Source organism: Grosmannia clavigera, assembly GCF_000143105.1.
Source record: "Grosmannia clavigera kw1407 unplaced genomic scaffold GCSC_140, whole genome shotgun sequence".
Classification (NCBI taxonomy): Eukaryota; Fungi; Ascomycota; class Sordariomycetes; order Ophiostomatales; family Ophiostomataceae; genus Leptographium; species Leptographium clavigerum.
Genome location: NW_014040801.1, coordinates 2298283 through 2321381, shown reverse-complemented (window position 1 = coordinate 2321381; position 23099 = coordinate 2298283). Strand labels below are relative to the sequence as shown.

The 23099-nt window shown below is 56.0% G+C and overlaps 7 protein-coding genes across 7 annotated transcripts; 3 read left to right on the top strand and 4 right to left on the bottom strand.

Annotated features, from left to right (window-relative positions):
• Positions 1-50: 50 nt before the first annotated feature.
• On the bottom strand, positions 51-6854 carry CMQ_713 (nucleoporin nup189; the record flags this gene model as incomplete). The annotated part of the gene is made up of 6 exons (XM_014317792.1): positions 51-158; positions 226-2007; positions 2074-2277; positions 2612-6334; positions 6427-6575; positions 6755-6854. The coding sequence occupies 6 exons, from the start codon at positions 6852-6854 to the stop codon at positions 51-53; spliced, it is 6066 nt and encodes a 2021-aa protein (XP_014173267.1).
• A 1465-nt stretch (positions 6855-8319) lies between these two features.
• CMQ_1478 (eh domain protein) lies at positions 8320-10217 on the bottom strand (the record flags this gene model as incomplete). The annotated part of the gene is made up of 5 exons (XM_014318557.1): positions 8320-8869; positions 8954-9596; positions 9668-9888; positions 10004-10073; positions 10145-10217. 5 exons carry the CDS (start codon positions 10215-10217, stop codon positions 8320-8322), a joined length of 1557 nt encoding a protein of 518 aa, XP_014174032.1.
• A 1089-nt stretch (positions 10218-11306) lies between these two features.
• CMQ_1517 (histone acetyltransferase mst2) lies at positions 11307-14970 on the bottom strand (the record flags this gene model as incomplete). The annotated part of the gene is made up of 3 exons (XM_014318596.1): positions 11307-14083; positions 14157-14204; positions 14271-14970. The coding sequence occupies 3 exons, from the start codon at positions 14968-14970 to the stop codon at positions 11307-11309; spliced, it is 3525 nt and encodes a 1174-aa protein (XP_014174071.1).
• Positions 14971-15651: 681 nt separating this feature from the next.
• CMQ_892 (small secreted protein) lies at positions 15652-16165 on the top strand (the record flags this gene model as incomplete). The annotated part of the gene is made up of 4 exons (XM_014317971.1): positions 15652-15699; positions 15759-15855; positions 15979-16073; positions 16145-16165. 4 exons carry the CDS (start codon positions 15652-15654, stop codon positions 16163-16165), a joined length of 261 nt encoding a protein of 86 aa, XP_014173446.1.
• Positions 16166-16403: 238 nt separating this feature from the next.
• CMQ_1466 (pp-loop ATPase superfamily) lies at positions 16404-17627 on the bottom strand (the record flags this gene model as incomplete). The annotated part of the gene is made up of 2 exons (XM_014318545.1): positions 16404-17521; positions 17612-17627. The coding sequence occupies 2 exons, from the start codon at positions 17625-17627 to the stop codon at positions 16404-16406; spliced, it is 1134 nt and encodes a 377-aa protein (XP_014174020.1).
• A 281-nt stretch (positions 17628-17908) lies between these two features.
• CMQ_1305 (60S ribosomal protein l8) lies at positions 17909-19152 on the top strand (the record flags this gene model as incomplete). Its single annotated transcript, XM_014318384.1, has 4 exons — positions 17909-17911; positions 18229-18306; positions 18374-18883; positions 18952-19152. 4 exons carry the CDS (start codon positions 17909-17911, stop codon positions 19150-19152), a joined length of 792 nt encoding a protein of 263 aa, XP_014173859.1.
• Positions 19153-21686: 2534 nt separating this feature from the next.
• Positions 21687-22658, top strand: CMQ_1373 (carbonic anhydrase; the record flags this gene model as incomplete). Its single annotated transcript, XM_014318452.1, has 3 exons — positions 21687-21699; positions 21792-21902; positions 22090-22658. The coding sequence occupies 3 exons, from the start codon at positions 21687-21689 to the stop codon at positions 22656-22658; spliced, it is 693 nt and encodes a 230-aa protein (XP_014173927.1).
• Between the last annotated feature and the right edge of the window lie 441 nt (positions 22659-23099).

The window sequence follows — 23099 nt, the reverse complement described above, 5'->3', positions numbered from 1 at the left end:
CCTCTGATTCGTTATTTTCTCTCATATAAGCCTTCCTCTGTCTCCTCTTCTCATTGTGCAGCCATCACCTCTCGATAATAGGCAAAAGCCAGGTCGTTTGAGTAGCGCAGCCGCCGGTCTTCCGTCAAGGGCAGACGGGAGATCTTGCTCAAATCCATCTGCAGCAGAAATATCATTGGTTAGTCATCAATAAGGCACAGAAGAAACGAGGGCGATATCACGTACCCGTCCTTTGCTGGCGAGCGCCATTGTCTCCTTTGCGACCACATCCGCCATTTCTGTAATGGCTGCTACCTCTGTCGGCCTGTCATCGCCTGCATTTTCGTACATTGCCGGCAGGCTGGACACGAGAGCCTCGACGGCCCCTGACAGCTGCACCGACGCCTGTTCTGCGCCGGCTCGGGCCTGTTGCTGCTGGCCTCGGGTCCGACGTGTTGTGCTGTTGCTGCTGCTTTCGTTGTCGCGGTCTTCGAGCGTTCCGTTGCGCTGCAGCGTCAGCAGGTCCAGGAACCGGCTGTAGACCTCACCGCCCAGCGCCCAGCCCGAGATCTGGTGGCGGTGCGGTTGCAGCTTGCTGAGAATCTGCGCAATCTCTCCATAGTTGCGCTCGACAATCGCTTTGGGCGCCAGCTCCTTGACGAAGATGCTGTGCGCATCCGCAAACGCCAGTGCATGCAGCAGACACTCGGCCTCCAGTGCAGGCTGCTTCTGCTCGTAGCGCCAGTAAAGGGCCGATGCTTGCCATACCCAGGCCGCCGGCATCTTGAGATCGTCCACTAGGCGCTCGTACAGGCTCGTCCCCGCCGGCTGGCCACTCCGATTGCCCTCGAACAGCCGTCCGGCATGGCGGCCGAGCACGTCTTGGATTGCCTGCACGCGTGACGTCGGGTCCGACAGGTGCATAAGCACCCAGACTGCATGGATCCACCCGTTGTCTCCCACTTCGCGGCTGTCGCTGTACACCACCTCTGCAGCATACTGGCTCGTGAGCATGTCCGCCTTGGCTGGAGACAGCTTGGCCGAGTCTGCAATGTTGCCTGCTGCCGAGAGCGCCTGGTTGATCTGCCAGCACAGGCGAAATCGAAGCGGAGAAGCCTGCGAGCTTTCTGGCTCCAAGACATCCTCGAGACGGGCGTGTCCGGCAGCTACTTTCAAGAGGCCGAACAGCAGATCTTCCCGAACAGCACTCACTGGCACTGCCCATGTCACCGGCACATCTCGTTGGTTGGCGTACCACGGCCGAGGCTGGGGAACGCGTCCTTGCTCCAGGTCTTCCACAAACTTGGCCACCGCTGTCTCGATGCCTTCCCCGGCAGCGATGCCGTACCAAAGACGCAGTCCAAAGGCCTGCTTCCAATCCAGGCCAAACCACTCCGACAGTACCACAGAGTTCACTCGGTTCTCGACACCGCCTCCCTTCTTCCCTTCACATACGGACACATTCCCGGCCAGAAGCGAATAAAGAGACCGGATCGGTACGCTGAACTCGGCCAGAACGTCGCCCTGCTGCCAGTCTTCCATCTGCTCCCGCATGTCCTTCCTGAACGCGTTGCTGGTCCCGATGAGAGATGTCAGTGTTGCCGCCTTGAAATTCTTGCTGTCGACAAGAGCTCGGCAGGCCTCCGGCACTTTGCGACCGGCCAGGTAAACCACCGCCTTCTCTTCCAGTGACTGCGCCTGTTCGAGTGACTTCGTCGTTGCGTCCTGCACAAGCTGGGCCCAAAACCGGCTGAGATTCTCCTTGCGAGCACGGGTCTCGTCGGCCGTATCCAGTAGGCCATCCACGGGGTCGAAAAGGACGCTGGCCAGCTCCCACACAGACTGTTCGTATGATCCCTGCTGCTTTGCTAGCAGCCCGGCATTGGCTGCTCTGCGACGATTTGCTTGCTCGCAGAACCCGGCGAATGTCTTGATGGGAGGAACCCGTCGAGTCGACACAGAGGGCACTCCATTAACGAGCTCAATGTCGATTGCTTCCTTGTGCTCTGCAATGCCTTCAAGGGGATCCTGCGATGGCAGTTAGCATTGGTTCAATATCTTGTTTTTCTTCTAGTATAAGCGCAGCAAACGTACGAATGCTAAAGTAGGGTCGAGAGAATCAAACACGCGAAGTCGCTTCAGCGTTGGTTCGAAGGAGCCGTTGCCTTGCTCGTCGATAACGATGCAGGAGCCGTCAGCAGACCAGGCCGGTTTCATTGACTCGTGGAAAGCTCGCTCTGTTGGCTCCATGTTGGCCTCGTCCTCGTCTGCTGCTCTGTTTTGTCTGTTGTACGGCCACTAAGAATTGATTAACCACAGTTTTTAGCATTTGTCTCATGTGCCGCGAATCCTCTTTTGATGGTTGGTTTTGGTTTATATTGTTGTGACAAAACTAGGGGTGGAACATGGCAGACTTGTTCATATCAGGTACAGAATACAAGCAAAGAAATGACACTATGAGCAAAGTATGGCATTCGCCAGACCCAAGTTCGTACATCAGATTATGCCAGCGGGATTAAATGCAGGGGGGATAAGAGTAGATGCTGAAGGGGGAGTAAAACAAAATGCTGGGTGTAAAATGTGATAAGAAGGGTGGGAAATCCCAAGACTAGGCAAGGAGGGCATCACCAACCTTCATGAAGCCCTTGGCTGTCGTGATGGCCTTTGGTGGAGCTTTAGCAGGCGGTGCCTTGGCCTTTTCGAAAAGCGAGTTCATGAGATCGATGCTCGTTGCAAACCCGCGGTTGTCGTTGACCAGCCGACTCCGCGCACTGATAGACGCTCTGCCAACCTTGTTGTCGAAGCCGACTTTGCTCTCGCGAAAGTCCGGCTTGTTGTCGACGTTCAGCCCGCTGAGAGCTTTCAGGGCCGCCCGGTCACGTTTCTGAGGGCTGACAGTCTTCTGCAGCATTTCCATCCAGTTGTCGCCGTCGGCCACTTGGAGCTTGATCGGCGTGCTCGATTCCTTGATCGCTCGCATGCGAGCCCGCACAACGCCTGCAGGCGTCTCCGGGATCACAGGAACTAGGCCCGGGGCGGGTGGCGAATCTTGGAGGCTGTCGTTGTCGTGCTCTGCGGCAGAATAGGGCTGACGAGAAAGAGACGCCTCGTGCTCGGTCTCCATCAGTCCATCCTGTGTCGGTTCCATATCAAGGTCGTGCGTCGTCGATGCAGCGGGCACAACAGCAAGAGAACTCATCTCCGCAGAGCGACTAGATAAAAAAGACATCTCCTCAGTCCGGTTATCTTCGTCATCCGACATCTCGGTTTGTTCATTAAACGCACCAGGCACGAAGGGTCGCTTGCGCCGACGGGCGTCTGACGAGTCGTCGTCACTGCCTGCCGTCCGGACGCCCGAAGCCGGGCTTGCAATCGTGGCCGAGCCGTTAGCACCAGCAGCTGCTGCTGATACAATCGTCGTCTCGGCGTCTGTTTCGTCATCTTCATCCTCATCAAAGCCGTAGGTGGTAAAGTGTTCGACCGTGAACGTCCATGCTGCTGTCTTTTCGTCATAGTCGACAAACGAAGTGTCAGGAATGCTCCTCAGACGCATAATGTGCTTCTTCATCTTAGCAGCAGAAACGTCAGGTCCGCTCCGAGGACACGTGTGCAGAAGCATAATCTCAGCGGGCACGTTCAGCCCCTGGCCGACAGGAGGCTTTGTGTTTATGTCGGGATAAACCGTGGCAGAGCGGATAATCAGCGTTACGATGCCGCCGGGGATAGAGTCGAGGCTGATTTTGGTAAGATCGACAGGGACGCGGAACCGAACCTGCCCAACGTTGACTCTCCCAACAGTGAAGTTGGCAACTTGCTGGCGCTGGATCCGGTTCATGCGGTCAATCTCTTCCTTGGAGGGCGACATCCAGTACTCCCCCAGGTCTTTGCTGTTGATCGTGTAGTCGTCGGGTATGCAGCGGTTGGCCGGGGAATATTCCTCTTCGTGCACAACGGCAAGTTCCTTTCCAGAGATTTGGGTCATCTCAGGCTCCGACGATGTCGCCGTCGCAGCGCCGTTGTTGACAGAACGGCCTTGCGGCCGAAGATAGCCCAAGTCTGCACTGTTGCCATTGGCGCTGCCATTGGCACGTCCGTTCTCGCCACCGTTATCCTTAGCAACCGTGGTATCGAAGCTGACTCGCTTCTGGAGCTTCCGTGCACTTCCGGGCGCCAGACTGTCCGACGAATCGTTGCTTGGTTCTTTGACCTTGGTGGGCGTGGAGAAAAGATCAGAGCGCATGTCGCGGTTGATAACCAGCTTTTTGCTGCTACCGACACTTCCGTAGAAACGTGAGCCAGAGCTGGTCGAGAAAGCACCCGGAAGAAGGATGCTGTCGTCCGCGTTAAGAGTACGCCGAAGGCTGCTCGACGAGATGCTTTGAGACAGGGCACGGCCGGCGCCGCCCACAAGCAAGCTCTGGCTGAAGGCACCAGGCGTGCTGCTCATGCTGGAAGCGCTGTTGGGGGTGCCGAGCGTGCTGTAGGAGAATCCATAGCCACGCTTCTGGGGAGTGGCAAACTTCGACGCCGAGCCGGGATTCATCTTGTACAACGGCAGAATGGAGCTCCGCCGGGAGGTCTTGCTCTTGTTCAACGACAGCGGAGTGGCAAGAGGCCCGGGGTTGTGCACTTCAGCTGTAGCCAGATTTTGGAACAGAGAAGGGGCCCCATAAGCGCCAGCGTCAGAAATGCTCGTGGTCAGGCCCTGTGTCGCACCCAAGCCACCCAGACCTTGGGTCGAGTTCCCGAAGAGCGAGCCGCCCAAGCCGCCACCCTGCTGCTGTACTGCAGTACTTTGGCCAAACGCGTTGCCGGTTTGCTGCTGGTTGTTCATCTGACCGCCGAAAAGGGAGCCGGTCGCAGCCGGAGCCGGGGAGCCAAATAGCGACTGCTTCGGTTGGGTCTGGTTCATACTACCACCGAAAAGCGAGCCCGGCTGGGCTTGCTGCTGAGGCTGAGCGTTTTGGCCCGCGTTTCCAAAGAGCCCACCGCCCCCTGCTGGCTGAGCTGTGGCATTACCGAACAAACCTCCACCTGTCGTAGCGGCTGGCTTCTGCAAGAACGTCGACTGAGTGTTGTTGTTGGCGCCAAACGGCGAGGACGTGGCTGTTGATCCGAACATGCCACCAGAAGCGCCCGGGGCAGCTGTGTTGGCTGTTGCCGTGCCAAACAGGCCGCTGGTAGCAGGCTTGGCCTGACCGAACAATCCACCCGCCTGAGTGTTCTGCACGCCAAATCCGCCGCCCGCACCGGTGCCGAATCCGCCTGCACTGGTTGCTGGGGGGGCTGCAGACCCAAAGAGTCCACCGCCGGTCGTGGCTGTGTTGGTAGGCGTGGAGCCAAAGAGGCCGCCGGTGTTTGCGGTGGCTCCAGTATTTGCGGTGCCAAAAGTATTGGTAGTCCCAGTGTTCCCGAAAGCACCTGTGGTCTGAGTATTGGATCCAAAACCGAATCCAGTGGCCGGCTTAGGTTGCGCCGCAGCGTTGCCGAAGAGCCCAGTGCCCGCAGTGGTGTTGGCAGAACCAAAACCGCTAGTAGTGCCTGACCCAAAGCCACCACTACCACCACCAGAGCCAAACAAGCCACCTGATTGTGCCGGCTGGGCCGTAGTATTACCAAACAGACCACCAGTCGCGGCGGGCTTGGCGCCGAAAAGGCCACCACTCGTCGAGGTGTTTGTACCGAAGCCCCCGGTCGTAGCCGCAGGCTGGCTGCCGAAGCCGGTCGTGGTGGTGCCGCTGCCGAACAAGCCGCCGGCGGTGTTTGTAGTGGTGGTGGTATTGGTATTGTTGTTGGAGCCAAAACCACCAAAGTTCGAGCTGACACCAAATGCACCAGTGCCAGTCGAGTTGCCGTAACGACGTCCTTGGTTGTAATCTACCAGACGAAGTTCTTCAATCGACCACTTCTTGTAGGCGTCCATGAACAGGACGCTTTGGAAGCTGTTCTGCTGGTTGCTGCTGTTCTCCTTCTCAACATACGGCTGAAACGCGACGGCTGCGGTGCCAGGAGGGTCGCCGACATTGGTGCCGATGCCAGGATTTGCTGCAGCACCAAACCCGCCACCCGTGCTGCCGAACCCAGTCGTTGCCGGGGTCGCTGTGCTGCCAAAGAGCCCTCCAGTGGGCGCTGTAGAGCCAAACGCCGGTTTGCTCGCGCCGAACAACGAGGCGCCGCCGCCTCCAAAAGGCGTAGTTGAGGTGGTTGTCGTCGATCCAAAACCCGCCGCCACCACCAAATCCAGAGGAGCCAGCCGTGGCTGTCGTAGCTCCAAAAAGGCCACCGCCGGCTGATGTCGTCGCACCAAATGCAGGCTTCGCGCCGAAGCCGCCAGTACCGGTTGAGCCAAAACCACCTGTATAAAATGAGTTAGTTTCTAGACCACAAAGGAAAACAACGAGTGCTAAAACGAGAGGCAAAATATGGACGCTTGGTATAACAAGTGACTACAAGATGGCTGGATGCGATAGAGTCTAGGAGAGCGTATTCCGAGGCCGTACCGGGATTGGCACCGAAACCAGTGCTTGCAGTATTGCCAAATAGGCCAGCACCAGTGTTGGCGTTGCTTCCAAAGCCAGATGTACCGGATCCAAAACCTGATGCCAAAGAGACAGGTCCGGTTAGTCCTGACGTGTTCAGGGAGAATGGCCCGCGCACAGACGAGTCGATGGTTCGGGCACGTGGTGTGAGGCAGAAGAGGAAAGCACATGGTGACGTGACAATTCGTATGAAGTGGTTGTTGGCAGACGAACGACATAGTAAAGCAGGTACATACCTTGGGTTGTGTTTGTGTTTGCCGCATTTGCTCCAAATCCAAAGCCTGACGACTGGTTCTGCTGGCCGAAGCCACCAAAACCACCAGACCCAAACGACATAGCCGCAGTAGATAAGTTGTCGCTCAGATGTTATGGGCAGGTTCGGGGTAATAGTGTTCAGTGCTCGAACAGCTCAAGTATATTTTGATGTCGAGCACGGGGGTGAGGTAAGCGTTCGCGACCTCCCTAGACTCGCTGCTGAGTTTTCGTGTTTGCGGCTGCCCCGGTCGTTCTCTCTCAAGGAGATTGCGCAGCTCTGTCGCCAAGTGTGGGTGTGTGGATGACAATGGAGAGCCGCGAGCCTCAAAATATTTCGTGCCGGGCTGTCTGGTGATGCGCGCGTCGAAGCTGTCGCGTCGAGGGCTTGGGCAGGCCAAAGGCAAGGTGCTCGAGCTGATGGTAGACAGCTAATTCAGGGTGGTCAAGACGCAGTTCGAAGACACCAGATGCATGGCTTTCCTGGGTGTTGGTATGCCTGCAGGTCCTGCTCCAAGACCGGTTGCTGATGGAAGAGGAAATCGACGCGATGTTTGAGCGTCGCAAAACGATCGGGAAAGAGGGTGGATTATAAAAGAAACAAGAAAGGCTGTGACTGTTCCGATAAACAAGGAAAAAGTAAAGAAAAGAGGAAATTTCACGGTAAGGGCAAGCTCTTCTCTCCTTGTGCAGAAGGAAGGACGCGCCGATGCGGAGGAGAAAAGGGTGGTTGATAGAAACGGGAAGGTGTCGAAAATTTGGGCGGCGACGAGAGGGAGGGAAAAAAATAATAGACATAAACCTGGGCAGTCGCGTAATAGAAAAGGGATAGTCAGAAAAGGGCAATCCTAGTCGAACACAGCATTTGCGTGGATTAGTGGCTGGCGGGACCAGGAGCTTAGGCCTCAGGCAGCAGTACAGCCAACCAATTCTGCGTCCTGATTGGCCGCAATTTGTCGCAGGCCAATCACAGCTCGCTCTGCTGCGAACTGCCCTGGTGCCTAACCTGCCTAGCCTGCCTAACCTGTGCCTGGTAGACGTATTCTTGCTTTAGCGCTGCATATAAGCGAAGCTTTGCTTGTGAAGCTGCGCGACAGCCAACGAAAACGCCCCTCCAAGCAGAAAGCCTGACTGCGCGCAAAGGATCACCTGCTGCCTACATCTCCTGGGAGTCAGATGCTAAGATAAGGACCAGAAGTGGCGTGATACATCATATTGTGTAAGATACTAATGATGCAACTACCCAAAACGCAAAGCATACAAAAAAAGAGAGGGCATCTCATAAGGAAGCCGGTAGATAGAAAAGGTGAACTGTTTTTCCGCCACTACCTAATATCTTACGTCCGTCTTCCGGCTTCACGGCGGCTCCAAAACGGGTATGAAGAATGCAAGAAAAAGAAATCAGAGTGTCGAGAAGGAGAGATTCGAAGAGGCAGGAAGAGAGAACATAGAAAAGAGGTAGAGAGAGACACGTGGAAACAGAAGCAAAAGAAAACGCCAGAAAAAAGGCGAGCTGGGACACCACCAAAACCTGCCCGGCACGCGCTCTCTAAAACTGGATGAGATCACCCTGGGGGGGCACCTGCTGCTGTTGATGCTGCTGTGGCTGTATCCCGTATGGATTGCCGGACATGCCGCTGCCATACGATACTGTCGGTATGCCCGTGTACTGTCCTCGCAGGAACGGGTTGGTGCCGGTGGCGTCTGCCGTCATGCGGCTGAGACCGGCACCAGCACTGTTGACAAACGTCCCTGGTGCCGTGTGCTGGGCGGGAATACGGAGCTGGCCCGTGTTGCCAAACGTGTCCAAGCCCTCGCCGGTGGCAAGAAGCGCGTTGAGCCTTGCCTCGTGCTCGGTAAGTTCCCTCTGCGGATGTGCCGGCGGCTGCGCGTATGACTGCTGCTGGGGCTGTTGCTGGGGCTGCTGCTGGAATTGCGAGAGCGACTTTTGCTCTGGCAGGCTGGACAGAGGCGAGAAGGACCGGAAAGGCTGTGCTCGGGCTGGCGTCGGGTTGGCGGCAAAGGGGTTGTTCGAGCCCGTTGGCAGCGGCTGCAGCGGCTGCGCAGCAGTGTTGTTCGAGGTAGCCCACGGGTTGTTGCTGCCAGGATGAAGTGTGGGCTCCTGCGGCTGCTGTGGCTGCTGCTGCTGCTGCTGCTGGCCATAGGGGTTGTTCGAAAAGGACGTCTGCTGCTGCTGCAGCTGAAGCGCCTGGTTGTACGGGTCGAAGCCAGTCGGCTGTGCGACAAAACCGTTTGCGCCATAGCCATTCTGGACACCAGTTGGCTGCGCGTACTGGGCATACATGTTATAGCCGGTCGGCTGCATTTGCATCTGGTTCTGGTCGATGGGGTTCGCAAAAAAGTCGACAGCACTGCCCTGCTGATAGCCTTGGTTGAAGCCGGTGAATTGCGGCTGCGCAGCCGGCTGCGCTGGTTCTGGATCGAACAGGAGGTCGGCATTGTTGTTACTGTTATTGGCGGCTTCAATCTCACGGCGTCGACGGTCTTCCTCTTCCTTGCTCAGTTTGATTGCCTTGGCCAGGTCATCGTCGCCGCCGCCGTCGGCAGAATGGCTCTCGCGCTTTCTGCGGTCTTCCTCCTCCTGCTGCTTGCTAGCTTCGATCGCCAGTTTGTACTCGGTGTCATCCTCATCATCGTTCTGCCTCCGTTCGCGGTGACGCCGGTGAGGCGGAGGATCGTTGTGCTGCGGGCCGTATTCATCGAGCCCGGTCACACGGGACTTCCAAACCCTGCGATCGCTGCGCTCTGCTCTCAGCCGCTCGTCGTCTTGGATGAGGGCCGTGAGTTCCTTGGCGGCGATGCGAACTAACCATCGAATCATATTAGCTATCGGATGCAGCACGGCGGAAAGGACACGTTCTGCTGCTGGTACGAACCATTCTGGCCAACATCGCGTCCCTCCTCGTCGACGTATATGAACTCGCGCAGGGTGCGGATGATGTAGAGGTTGTGCTTGGACCAGGACACAACCATCTCGGAGCCCTCGTGCAGGCAATAGTCGAGCACCTTCAGGGCCTTGAGGACGTGTCGCCAGTTCTTGCCCTTGTCGTTCAGCCGCTTATCGATAATGTCCATGATATCGCTAAAGTCGACAGACCTGTCATCAAAACAAAGGGTATGAGCATGATGACACTATAGTTGGGTCGCCAGAGGTCCAGGCCGCTACAGGCAGTGCTGGAGAAGTCCATCGCTCAAGGGGAAGGGAAGCATACGAGCTGAAGGTGAGCTGAGCGATCTCGCTCATCTGGGTACCTGTAGGGCCCCATGGGTCATTGCTAGTAGCTGCACGACAAGAAGCCAGTTAGCAAGCAGCTTCAGGGCGATGCGACAAACGGAGGCAGGCCATGACGGACCTTCTCGCACTTTGACCTGCGAGCTAGAATAGCCTTTTGTGACATTCTTCACGCTTCTCATAACCTTCGACATGTTGGCGGCTGGGAGGTAGACGAGACGGTGAGCCGAGAAACAAAGGAAAGGCGACCGTGCCAATGGGGTGCGCAGAAAAACGGTGAGCCCAGGTGTCGATGCTAAGCAATCTGGAATACGATGATGTATACGAACAGACTTCCCTTTTCGTGCTGTCGCAATAGGAGAACAGGAGACGAATAAGCCGCAAGTTCCAGAAATGCGCTAGACAGAGTCCAAACCGAAGACGAGAAGGTATGTTAAAAATAAGGGTAGGAAAATCAGACGCGGCCGACCGGAATGCCTCGGGGTGGCTATGGGATACCAATCGCAAGTCGAAAGAGAAAAAGAAGGGGTCGGGGTCGGAGGTGCCAGCGCGTGGTAATAGGAGGAAATGGGATATTACAGTGCTGAGCTGCTAGAGTAGAAGAGCACGAGACGCGCCGGTGAGGCCTGAGAGATCTTCGCTCCCCGTCCTTTTTTGATGCTAGAAGCCGGAGGAAGACGAGAGGAGAGCAATGCGGCACAGTGAACGGCCCAGGTGTGTGTTTATTATTATTCTCAGTTTCCTGGCGATGGTGAAAACTTGCAGGAGGGATAAAGAATGAATGGCTTGTGCCTGTGGCGGGCTTTTGGCGGGAAATGGAATTGTGGAGGGGTCTTTGTAATTAAAGATATTAGCGAGCTGTACGAAGTGGCGAGAGATTACGTTACTGCCTAGTAGTGGAGTCTCGGCCTCAGAGGACCCTGTGCCACTGCATACAAGCATAAGTTCTGGTCGAAGTTTGCTTGTTAGTCAACGCCTTCGGCGCCACGACTGCACCTAGTTGACGCGGCCACGTCTTTCATTCGTCGTCTGTTTCGCGGCAACTAGCAGTCAGCTGCGCGACCGATTCCTTATGCGCCGATCATGAAACCGGGACTGTATTGGCCCAGCAGCCTGCCTCACAAAGAGGCTGTGCATTGCGATACAAACACGTTCATGCAACGGCCTCACCCCAAACATACAGACAGCAGTTATCATTCCAAAGGGGTATTTTATCTTACATAAAACCACAAGCCAAGCATTCGTGCTGCTTACAAGAAAAAAACCCATATCAATGCACCCAATCACTCGTCCTCTTCGACACCTACCATCACCGTGTCCTCGCTCTCCTGCAACAGCCCCTTGCCTTTGCCTAGCCGCGGTGACGACCTGCTCTTCGACGATACGCTCGGAGCACTCAGCCCGTTCCGCATCTTGGCTGGAGGCGTGTGGACTTGCACGGTGTCCTCTGCGGGCGGCTCGTCCATATCCTCCTCCTTTGTTACTGTCGGCAGCATCAAAGTCGCAACGGCCACAGCATCCCCTTCGGCCATGGGCTCTTTGCCATTCAGTGACGCAGGCTCAGCCGTTGTCGACGTCGTCTGCCGCGCCTGTCTCTCGGCAATCCACGCTGGCGGAAGACCAGGGCCGCTGTCGGCGTTTCCATAATCGCTTTTCTTCGTCCCCTTGGGCCAACGGCCAGGTCCTCGACCGGTGCCTCCCGACTTCTTCCGCGTCGAGTTCGTTTTCGGTCGGGACACCGTCAGTCGCCGGATGCTGTTCGATCCGTACCGGCTTCTTCCTCTCACCCCGTTGTTGCTGATCCGAGGTGCAGATGGCCTCCCAATCGTAGTCCGCGCGTAGTTGAACCGGCGTGCCGATATAGGCGGGAACACTACAAACCGAGTGGCCGGCACGTCTGCATATGGTGCTGTCCAGTCGTCTGCAGACATCGATGTCCGTACCTTGCCCGCACTATAACTCTCTGCATCCAGTGGATCCTTGCTGTCCATGGAGCAAGATTTCCCCTCTCGTGTTCCGTCGGATGGAGAACCGTCGCCACCAACAGACTGGGATGGTTCGATGCTTCGGATAGCCATACTGGCACATTGATCCTCTGTGCTCTCATGCTGAGGGCATCCGTTGCTTCCAAGAACTGCTCCGGGTCCGTTTTCGTTGGGCTCCGTGGATTCCAGGACAGTCGTCGCTTGGCCATGCTCCATCTCGTCCAACGGTTTTGTTTCCTCTTCAGCATCTCCACCAGCACGTTTCACTTCGGCCGATCTGTCCATGCCATTGACCAGCCTTGCGATAAACTCGTTGGCCGACTTCGGCTCGTCATCCTCATCTCGCGGTGCGATGGCAGTCAGGGCCGGTCCCAGCTCGAAGTTTGTCGCGTTACCACGGCCCATCACGTATGGCGTCCACGTCAGCGCGTCGGGGTTCAGCGTCACATAGTTCTTTGCCTCCCATTTGGCGACGTATTCGCGGCAGTAGGGCAGATCCACTCGAAATGCGTATAAACCCGTTTGTGGGTCGCGCACGAGACAGCGAAGGCCTTCCAGCGCCGAAATGACGTCGTCGGCCGTCATTCCCGTCTCGTCGGAGATCCGTTTGATGGACAGTCCCAGCTTGTCCGTCTTGCTCTCCGTCATGGCCCCAAGGAGATAGCGACACATCACCAGTCTCCAATAGTTTCGGTAGGACACCAGACCCATGTCAGAAAGGGGCTTCTCCGGAGACCCCGTCTTTTTCTCGGCCCGCGTCAGAAGATAAGAGAAGTCGATAAGAAGATTTCCGTACCCTTTGCGCTGGTGGATTGGCAGCGTGAGAATACAGCTGACGTTGTTCTGGCTGCTGGCACGCTTCTCTTTCGAGAAATACCCCACAAAATGGTACCCAAGTTCGTCGTATTCGCACAGCACGTAAAAGAGGAACGGCTCCACGTCGTAGTACAGCGTCTTGGAGCCAAGGAATAGCTTCGCCAAGAGGCACAGGTTCTGGCAGTAGACCGGGTTCTTGCGGCCGTCCACCTCGAAGACCGAGACGGACTTGTGCCGGTAGATTTCGTCTCCTGGCGGATGCTTCGCTGGACATTTGAGCTTGTGCCGCCACGCAACATAGTCCGAGTTCATGTACTTGAGGCAGAACTCGCAGATATAGAGGACCTGGTTCCTGCTGTACTCCTCTGGGTATGGAGCCGCATACCACGTGCCAATTTCCCAGCCGCCAAACTCGATGCACTCAATTTGGCTGGCCGGGTCCACTGCTTTCTTGGGCTTCTTCTTGGGCGCCTCCGCTTCCGCTTGCGTTACCAATAGCCGGACTTGTCGTTCTTCCTCGGCTTGTTGCTTGGCCTCGCCAAATTTTCTTCTGTCTTCCGCAGCTGGAAACGTCCGTGTTGTCTCAGCCTCGGCCTCTGTGAGTATTCCCCCGTACGGCTTTCCTTTGAGCTCCTCTGTCTCCTTGTCAAAGAAGGAATAGAACGGTTGTATGAGGGTGCTGGTAATTATAGGTGGTGCGCCAGCAACCAGGCCAACGTGCACCGCACTCCGCGCACTGCCCGGCCTGGGAGTCGTCTCGGCCTTGTTCTGACCCTTTCTTGTGTACTTCCGACGCTTTGTGAAGATTTTGCGGAGCTCTGCTCCATTCACCCGTATCTTGAGGATGAGGCTGGTCCTTGTCCTTTTCTCAATCGACACCAAGGATGATGTCGGCTTTACCCGCAGCGACCTAGCAGAAGATGGTGTAGCCGAGTCCAACGGTCTTCCGTTGTCATCAACGCTCAGGTCCTCGGCTATGTTCTTTCTGCGCTTGCGCAATAACATGCCGCCCTCATCAACCTCAATAGGAGATGATCTTCGTTTACGCAGAGATCGAGGAACACTGCTTGAATGATCCTCCGGACGAGACTCCACACTGACGCTTGTACCTTGCGGTGCCGGTGACAGCTTTGGGGTTGCCAAGGCCGGCATGTCAGCGTGAACACCGTTGGCCCCTCCGTCTCCATCGATGTCCATGATGTCCTCCACAACCGACCCGCGCTCGGTTTCTGCGACGCAGTCCGGGCATCTCCACGTCTCTATCACGAAGTTAGCCATCGGATATCCTCATAACACGCCACATGGCGGACGAAAAAGCTATAAATGACTTACCCCCGTCCTGCGTGGAAAATCCATGCTCGTGGGCGCATTCTTCGTGGGCTGCAAGGTTAGCAAGGTCTGGAGGATCATAGAACGGCAACATCAATTTGGGATCGGCTTTCTTACCACTTCCCACGCAGTGAGAGCATGAAAGGAAAGCCTCGACGCCTTCGTTCGGTCCGTGCTCCTCGTCTTGATTGCAGAACACACACGTTCCAAATGCTCCGTCCTCTTCCACACCACCTCCTTCCTCCTCGTCCTCCTCTATAATTGCCGCATTCTCATCCCAGTCCTCGTCACTCGACTGGGTGTCCCCGGCGCTGATTACGCTATCGTCTTCGTCGTCTGTCTCGCCGGGGCGAATCTTGACAGCGCCGACACCTTCTGCATCCTCGATGATATCGGCGTCGGCGTCCAGTTCGGCATCCTCGTCGTCTTCTTCTTCTTCTTCGTCTTCTTCTTCGTCCTCATCCTCATCACCGTCCTCGTTCTTGATTCTCGGGCCGCGCTTCGCCAAGCCAGGGCCTTCCAGGTGCTCGTCTTCGTCGTCGCCTGCGCTCTCAGAGTCGTAGCCGTCATCTTCGTCATCGTCTCGCCCTAGGTCGGAGCCCGAGCCCGAGCCAAAGCCGCTTTCATCATCTTCTGCGCCATCGTAGTCTTCTCCAGCTTCGTCGTCGTTTTCGCCGTAGTGTTGTTCAATACTGTCTCCGTTTGTGGAGCCGAGCTGCGTGGCCCTTTCTAAGCCACCGGCACTGGAGTTGTCATCGGGATCCGGAAAACCGTCCCCTTCTGATACAACTACGTTGCTCTGAAGCTCCTCATTCATTAGTTGTTGGCTTGCCATCGTCGTCTCCCCTCGTTCGGTCACCGTCGTGGCGCGCAAAGCGATATTCGCAGTGAATTTTTGCGACTCGGCGTTTCGTTGGCTGATCGGTCAAGCGCTAGTGTGAGCATGGCAAGACGCAAGATGGAGGCTGGCGAGTGGCTGCATCCCAAAACTCGGGGCACGGTTGGCCGCAACGGGAAGGTAAATTATAATACGATATCAGGTATATCGAGATCCAGGATGCGCCGCGGAGGATTGGAACGCCAAGATGCGCGAAACGTGCTTTTTGAAGATCGTCCGTGGCTTAGAAAAGTCCTGGCCCGCAAAATACGCGATATTGGTGATAAATAACGCGTCGGGGCGTCGCCGTTTCGAGTCCCAAGCCCTTGTTTTGCTCGCAAATCCGCGGGCTTCTCAGCTTCACGTTTCCCCAGAAAGTGAGGCGTCGCCCCTGACCAGTCAGGTGGGTAGTTTGATTATGTAATATTTGTTATGCCCCCCGATTTCGTAGGTCCAGTTTTGCCGGGATATGGTGCGGCCTGAGGCAGCGACACGGCCAGTCAATCAAATCCTCGGCTTTACCAACGAAAAGAAGGCATCATACTCAAACCGATCCCACCTGAGTGAGCCAACTCGCCACGATCCTCAATTGGGACACCTCGCACACATACATCACCCACCATGCCAGTCCCCTTCGAAGCTCTGATCCCTTATGCGATCATCACTGTGGTAAGAACGCGCCAGAGTGGCCGGGGCCGGAACATTGGAAGTATACTGAGAAAATATAGATGTTCGGAGTGTCCGGCGCTGGTTTGTCCAAGCTACGAAACATGCAGAACAGCGGATTGCGGCCGCGGCGGTCTGTGGATCAATGGGACAACGTAGGTCACTCATAAAAGCTTTCTTGTGGGAACCAATTTTTGCTAACAAGCACTGCAGCAAAGTATGAGCCAAGACACTCAATTCGAGCCTTTCACTTGGAGATCGATGTGCTGACCTTTACAATAGTGATGGACCGTGATCGGAGACTGACTGGACTCTTACGCGGACAAACGGCCAACGCGACAGCACCAGCCGGCTTTGAAGTGAACAATGCCTGGAAGGTACGCTTATGTCCACCAGTTCTATAGTCTCCTGGAGAGTATCGCAGCTAATAACTTGTTTGCAACGACAGGTAGAGAAGCGCTTCTCATAATGGTGCTACGAAGGCGGAGCCAGACCTCGAGGATCGGATAGAGATCGAGCATGTGCCCCGGTCCGGCTTCTCAGTCAGACACGGAGGACGGATGGAAACAAGGGCCGAAGTCGAATTGCGACGGCGCCCAGCATGTGTAAATCAGTTTTGCGAAGACGCTTTTGCCGTAAATAAACAGATTCATCAGATGCAGATGCCTCTTTGCCGCACATGCCATCTAAAGTCGGGGAAAGGAGGCTTATATGCTGATGTGTGGTCTGTTCTTGTTCAGCCCTTCAAGCAGCATGCAGGCTTGGCATATTGCCTGACTGGACATGTATCCGCATCTCTCGCACGTTCCCAGCACCTGCTTTGCCGGAGCCGTCCTGCCGTTTGCCTGACCGCCGTTTGCCTGTTTCCGTGCAGAGCCGTCTTTTTTGTCTCTCCTCTGTATTGGCAACGCTGCAGCCACGTCAATCTCTAGCGATTCTGCCGCCTCATTACTCTTCAGCTGCGCCTCCATCGCAGCCAACTCCCCGGCGGGCATTTGGCCGGCCAGCGATCCACAGCCTCCTCTTCCTTCGCCACTCGCAGATGCTGTCGTGGAATCAGCGGCCGACCCTCCGGCACAGGCACAGGACGACTGCGGTGCCGCTCCTGGTACGAGACGGGCCATATCTTCGCCACTCCGCACGATATCCAGAATGGCACTGGGCCGGACCTTTTCCAGATTCTTGATGAGGCTGCGCGCACTGCCGCGGAATGCTTCCGGGCTGTAAATGCACTCAGTGCTGAAATAGTCCAGCTTCTTGTGGTGGGCATACAAAACTATCTCCTTCTCGTAGGCGTACTTAAGCGGCTTGCTTCGCTTGACCTCGGAATGATCGCCTCCTGTCACGATGCTCGTGCTGCGCGACAGGCGTGGCAGGTCCCCGCGCAAAAGGTTCATCAGAACGGTCTCCGCCACGTCATCGGCATTGTGGCCAGTGACGACATGTCTTATGCCGAGCAGCTTGGCGCCCCGGTCGAGCGCTTGACGGCGAAAGACGCCGCAGTATGTGCAGTTGCCCTTCTTGCCGATAGTCTCGACGACCTGGTCCATGGTCCAGCCATAAAGCTCGCCGTACCCAACAATCTTCAGAGGCATCTCGTACTGCTCGGCGTTTCGCTTCACGGTCTCCAGCGAATCATCGCGATAGCCCTTGATTCCCTCATCGACACTGAGCAGCACCAGGTCGAGGCCGTATTTGTGGCGCTCATTGAGCGTCTTCAGCACGGAAGCTAGGACGGTGGAGTCCTTGCCGCCTGACGCTCCTATTGCGACCTTTTCGCCGGGGTAGAACAAGCGGGCCGATGTGATTGTGTGGTGAACTTCATCTTCAAATATAGCAATGAAGCAATTCCTGCAGAGCTTCTGATGATTCTTCGGTCGTTTTATCATGGCACGCTCTGCCTTGCAGAGCATACAAAGTGCCGGAGCCATACCTCAGAGACTTTTCCTCGTGGTCGCAATTCTCGTTTGTTAGTCTCGAGGCATCCAATGCGATGCCATATGCTGAGTCATAAGCGTGAAGAGTTTTTCCGAAGAGGCTTTCGGCACCTGTTTTTCCGATCTAGCCCCCCACCAGCCCTAGAATTCCCACCACAAATTTTTGGAAGGCCCCATCAATTTAATAGTCTCGAAATCTTTTAAGTCTCGATTTGACTTTTTTTCTTGTCTTCACAAGCATCAACCGGTCGACAATAGAATCGCCAAACGACAAAATGGTAAGCTAATTTGATATAAACGAACTCGACAGCTTCAATCGTGATGCTTCCTAGTATGCGCTTCATGCGCAGAACGGCCAGGGTGTGATTCAGTTCACATCTTGCGCACACATTCCACCTGGTCGTCCTCTTCAGAGTCTCCAACTCCGTTGAAAGAGCGGAGTGGGAGTGATGAAATGGACGCCGGTGATTCCTTGGCTGGAGTCCATACTACGGCGTCGTTGCGCAGAAATGCTGTCGTCGTCGTTGTATGGTTCTCTTTAGAGTTAAAACAGAAGACGTACAGTATGCTGATGTCTTCTTTTTCTCAATGACAGCCTCCGAAAGCTTCCGGTAAGAAGGTGGCCCCGGCCCCGTTCCCTCAGGGACGTGCGGGTGCGAAGAAGGTTGCCAAGGTCAGTAGCACTCCCCTCCCCTGCGATTTGTCCTGTTACAAGGTTTGTGCTGACACCGACATGACAGAACCCGTTGATCGAGAAGCGCCCTCTCAACTTCGGCATTGGCCAGGACATCCAACCCCGCCGCAATGTGTCGCGTATGGTGAAGTGGCCCGAGTACATTCGCCTGCAGCGCCAGAAGAAGATCCTGGGTCTGCGCCTGAAGGTGCCGCCCGCAATTGCGCAGTTCCAGCACGTGCTTGACCGCAACACGGCTGCGCAGGCTTTCAAGCTCCTGAACAAGTACCGCCCGGAGACCAAGGCGGAGAAGAAGGAGCGTCTCCTCAAGGAGGCTACGGCCATCAAGGAGGGCAAGAAGAAGGAGGACGTCAGCAAGAAGCCGTACACGGTCAAGTACGGTCTGAACCACGTTGTCGGCCTGGTCGAGAACAAGAAGGCTTCGCTGGTCCTGATCCCCAACGACGTCGACCCGATTGAGCTGGTTGTCTTCCTGCCGGCTTTGTGCCGCAAGATGGGCGTCCCGTACGCCATTGTGAAGGGCAAGGCCCGGCTCGGCACCGTCGTGCACAAGAAGGTGAGGATTACTCGGAGTCTACGTTGCTTTACACTGCCTAGCCGTTTGCATGCTGACTGTGGAACCAGACTGCTGCTGTTCTTGCGTTCACCGAGGTGCGCTCCGAGGACAAGACGGAGCTGTCCAAGCTCGTCTCGGCCGTCAAGGACGGCTACTTGGAGAAGGGCGAGGATGCCCGCAAGCGGTGGGGTGGTGGCATCATGGGCGAGAAGGCCAACAAGCTCATCGAGAAGAAGCGGAAGGCCATTGAGACGGCCATCAAGGTCTAAGGGGAGAAGACGGGCAGCTGAGACAAAGGATGGCAGCGATTGTGCTTTTTTCTTGTTATACCTTTTCAACGTCCCGAGGCATGAAACCAAAATTCGGATAGGCGCGTGGTCGGGAATGCAAGGCGTCCTGGCACGGACGAAGCTTTTAACAAAAAATGGAAAAGAAGTAAAAAGTACCTTTTGGCTGGCAAAGAACATCTCAAGTCCCAAAACGAAACCTCGCCCCCCACTACAATGCTTACACATATCTTACATAATACGACGTGGTTTGTGCCCGGCGTGGAGCAGCCGAGTGTGCCGTCGGTTGCAGGGGCATCGGAGCTTCATGACAAAAAGCCGTTCGAGCAGGAGACAAGAAACGGCCGTCGGCGGTTCAGCGGGATACACAAAAGGCCGAAGGGCGCGAAGTAACCCAGGCTGTATCTTACGTGGTACTATGTATGCAGCACTATCTCCGCCATACAGACTCGGGAGGCGTGCAATATGCAAGCAGTAGGTAGGATGCCTTACGTATTTGTGGATGTGATTAGCCATTCGCGTCGTAGCTGGCACCATTGAGCCGAATCCTCTTCGGGGATGACCCACAGCCGTGCCATAGGTTAAGCAGATCATGCACAAGATTATGCATGGTGAAGTGCGGTGAGTGATATCTGCGTCGTAGCCACGGGGCACTCGTAAGAGCAGGCAAGATACATGGCATCGTACGGAGCATCTGCAAGGCCCCCCTGGTCGAGCGTTGGTCTTTCTCCCCTTTTTACTTTTCCTTCTTTGCCCCGTGCCCCTGCCGGGCCTCGTTATCTCGCAGTCGTGTCGGTGCTGAAAGGGGCTGGATGATGGGGAAGCCAGCAGGGCGTCGAGTCTGGGGTCGAGGCTGTTTGCACGTTTGCACAGCGGGAAAAGCAAATTGCAGCGGCAGCAGATCTGCATGGTAAGGCTTCATCTCAGGTGTCGCCAAGATGTCGCCAAGATGCCCATCTCCCACAGCCCATCTGCCATCTCCCAGGTGGCAGGCTCCCCCACCTTGCCGGCCACATTGCTCGTATCTGGTATCTGGTATCTCAGAGTGGCTGCTTGGATCTGGCATATCAAAGATTAGTTCTGCTCGGAGCGCGGCCTGGCGGCCAACTGTCCCTGCTAAAAAGTCGGCTAGCAGTCAGCTCTCCCTCTGTAACGGGGCCTGACCCTCAACCGCCCAACAAAACAGGGTCTGACCGCGACTGCTTAGTGGCTCGGTTGCGGCTGGCCCTGGACAGGCCCCTCTTTTTTTGGCAGCTATTATTGTGACAATTCGGTTTTCCAACACGGTAATTTTAGAAATGCCACCTGGAGAGTGCGGAGAGAGCAGAAGCCTCAGCAAACCCCCACAGGCTCAGACGAGAAGGCCGCAATCTGGGCAGATGATAGCTCGGATGTGTTCCGGCTGCCAGTCTGGACGGGCGCGTGATGATAGTTTCATCAAACCGTGTTGCAGCCAAGGAGGTGTGGGACAGGGGGATGGGGCGGTCAATAGGCAGCAAGTGCATATCGCCAACCAGCAGATGTCTACCGATTATCTAGACCCCGGACTTCCGCCAATGCCTGCTCGATGTGTATCAAGGCCAGTACGAGTGTTACGGGGTATGTATCCTTCGAAAGCGGACGGACGTGCACAATGCTGCTGCCGGGATTGGGTGGCACTGCGACTTGCAGTCGCTGGCTTTTGTTATATTTGCACCCCTTCGCCAACTGTCTGCTTCTGTCCCGACTTTCTCTTCTCTTCTGTCCTCCTTCTCCTTCTTCTCGCCCACCCAGGAACACATACATAGCCTTGACCGGACGCCACGCCCGTTGACTGCGCCATTTTTCCCGCTGGAGCAGCCATCCTGCTGGAAGAAGTAAGACACTTACATAGCCGACCGAATTCAGCCATCAGCTGCAGCTGGTGTGTCTTTGAAGCCCTCGAAGAAAAGGACACCCCCCCGACAAAAAAAACGAGACCCGCCATAAAGCCCCCCCCCTCCTTCCCCTGGGTCCGGCAGGCTTCGACTGGACGACTGAGCTGGCTAACGCGGCATTCGTCTTTTCGGCCTGCTCTGTGCTGTACGGAGTAACGTACACATCCACCCTCACTCATACGGACCACGGCTGCCCACACCTGCTCCTAAAAGGGTCAACCGAGATCGAGGCATAAACGTGCTACCAGAGAAAAAATACCTCGCGGCATCATCCTCGCGCCTTCGGCTTCTGGTCCCTGACCTGCCTTCGATTAATCTTCTACCAGGCGCTTGGATATTGCAATCACCTGTTTTCCTCGGCCTCTCGTGCTGACATCACCTGTCCCCATCGGTCTGCTTAGAACGAGGCTTCCGCAGAGTCTGTGCTTCGTCTTGTCCTTATAGCCTCTATTTCCTGTACTCCCTCCACGGACTGCCTCATTTCGATCCATCCTCTGCTCTTGTGTATCTCCAGCATCGCAACAGAACCGGCTCTTGTCCTTCTCGTTCTTCTCGTCCTTCTCGTCCTCCCCCTCCTTCCCGACCCCTCCGGCTTTCAAGATGACCGAAATCCGTAAGTCTAGCTCTTATCCCGTCCTCTTGTGGCTGTTTCTCTCAGGCTGCTATCTTCCCGTTCTGCATTGCTCACCGACTTTTTCTGCTCAGAAACGACCTTTCAGTATGCCATGAGCTCCAACAATGCTTGGGCTGGCTATAAGGCACACCAGAACCCAAGCTTCTTTCAGCAGTTGGCCACTAGCCAGACACCCCAGATCCGTAAGTCGTCATAGCCTGCTGATAATCCTTCCCCCCTGGTCAGCTCCCTTTGCCTCAAAAGCTTCCCCCCCCCCCGGCCCCACCCTCTGTCTCTTCACCTTAACCCCCTTTTCTGGGGCTCTCTTCGGATGTTTCGGTAACAGCCTGCTGTTTCTCTCATGTTTCTGACACCCCCACCCAACTACAGTCTGGATTGGCTGCTCAGACTCCCGCTGTCCCGAGACAACGATCCTCGGCCTGCAGCCGGGTGATGTGTTTGTGCACCGCAACATTGGCAACATTGTGTCGGGCAGCGACCTCAACACCTCGGCTGTGATTGACTATGCGGTCGCCCACCTCAGGGTCAAGCACATCATCCTGTGCGGCCACACTGGCTGTGGCGGGGCGACAGCAGCCCTGCACGACACGCCAGTCGGCGGCGTGCTCGACGTCTGGTTGACGCCGCTGCGGGCGATCCGACGAGAGCATGCCGACGAGCTGGCGGCCATCACCGACGTCAAGGCGCGGGCCGTCCGCATAGCCGAACTCAACGTCGAGTCTGGGGCCCGGGCGCTGATGGCCAACCTGACGGTGCAGGAGGCCGTGCAGGAGCGCGGTCTTGAGGTGCACGGCGTCATCTTCGAGCTGGACAGCGGCCGGATGCACGATCTCGGCGTGGGCACCGGCAGGTCAACAGCCCATGCCAAGAGCATCGTCCGCGGCAAGCACGCCGCTCTCGTCTTTGCGGGCGACAACGCATCCATGGCCGTCCGGTGAGACGAGAGACAGATCACCGAGCTGTCGAGAGAGGGTGGAGGCGTACGGCATGAGGAGTTCTATATATGACGACAGGCTACGTCTTCTGGAGTCTTGATTATTTCCCGGGTTGGCTGGTTGGTTTACTATCGCTTGCGCTTCTTCTGCCAAGTCTAGTCACTGCGTGTGTGTCTGTGTGTGTGTTGGGAGGTGCCATTCATTGCTCAGCCAGGAGGCAGCAAACGAAGTGTTATGTTACGGCAAAGCGATATGGGTTTTTTTGGGTGGAGCCACAGCGGAGGTGAAGGCCTCTCGACGGGCTATCGGAGTTGTATCTTACCTTCTTGTTCATGGCTATTTCAGCTTGTGTTCCGCCTGGCAGTGCGTGCCGGCGACTCTTCTTTTTTTTCTTTTTTTTTCTTTTTGAATCGTCCTGCTCAGCGCTACACTGCCTTCGGGCGC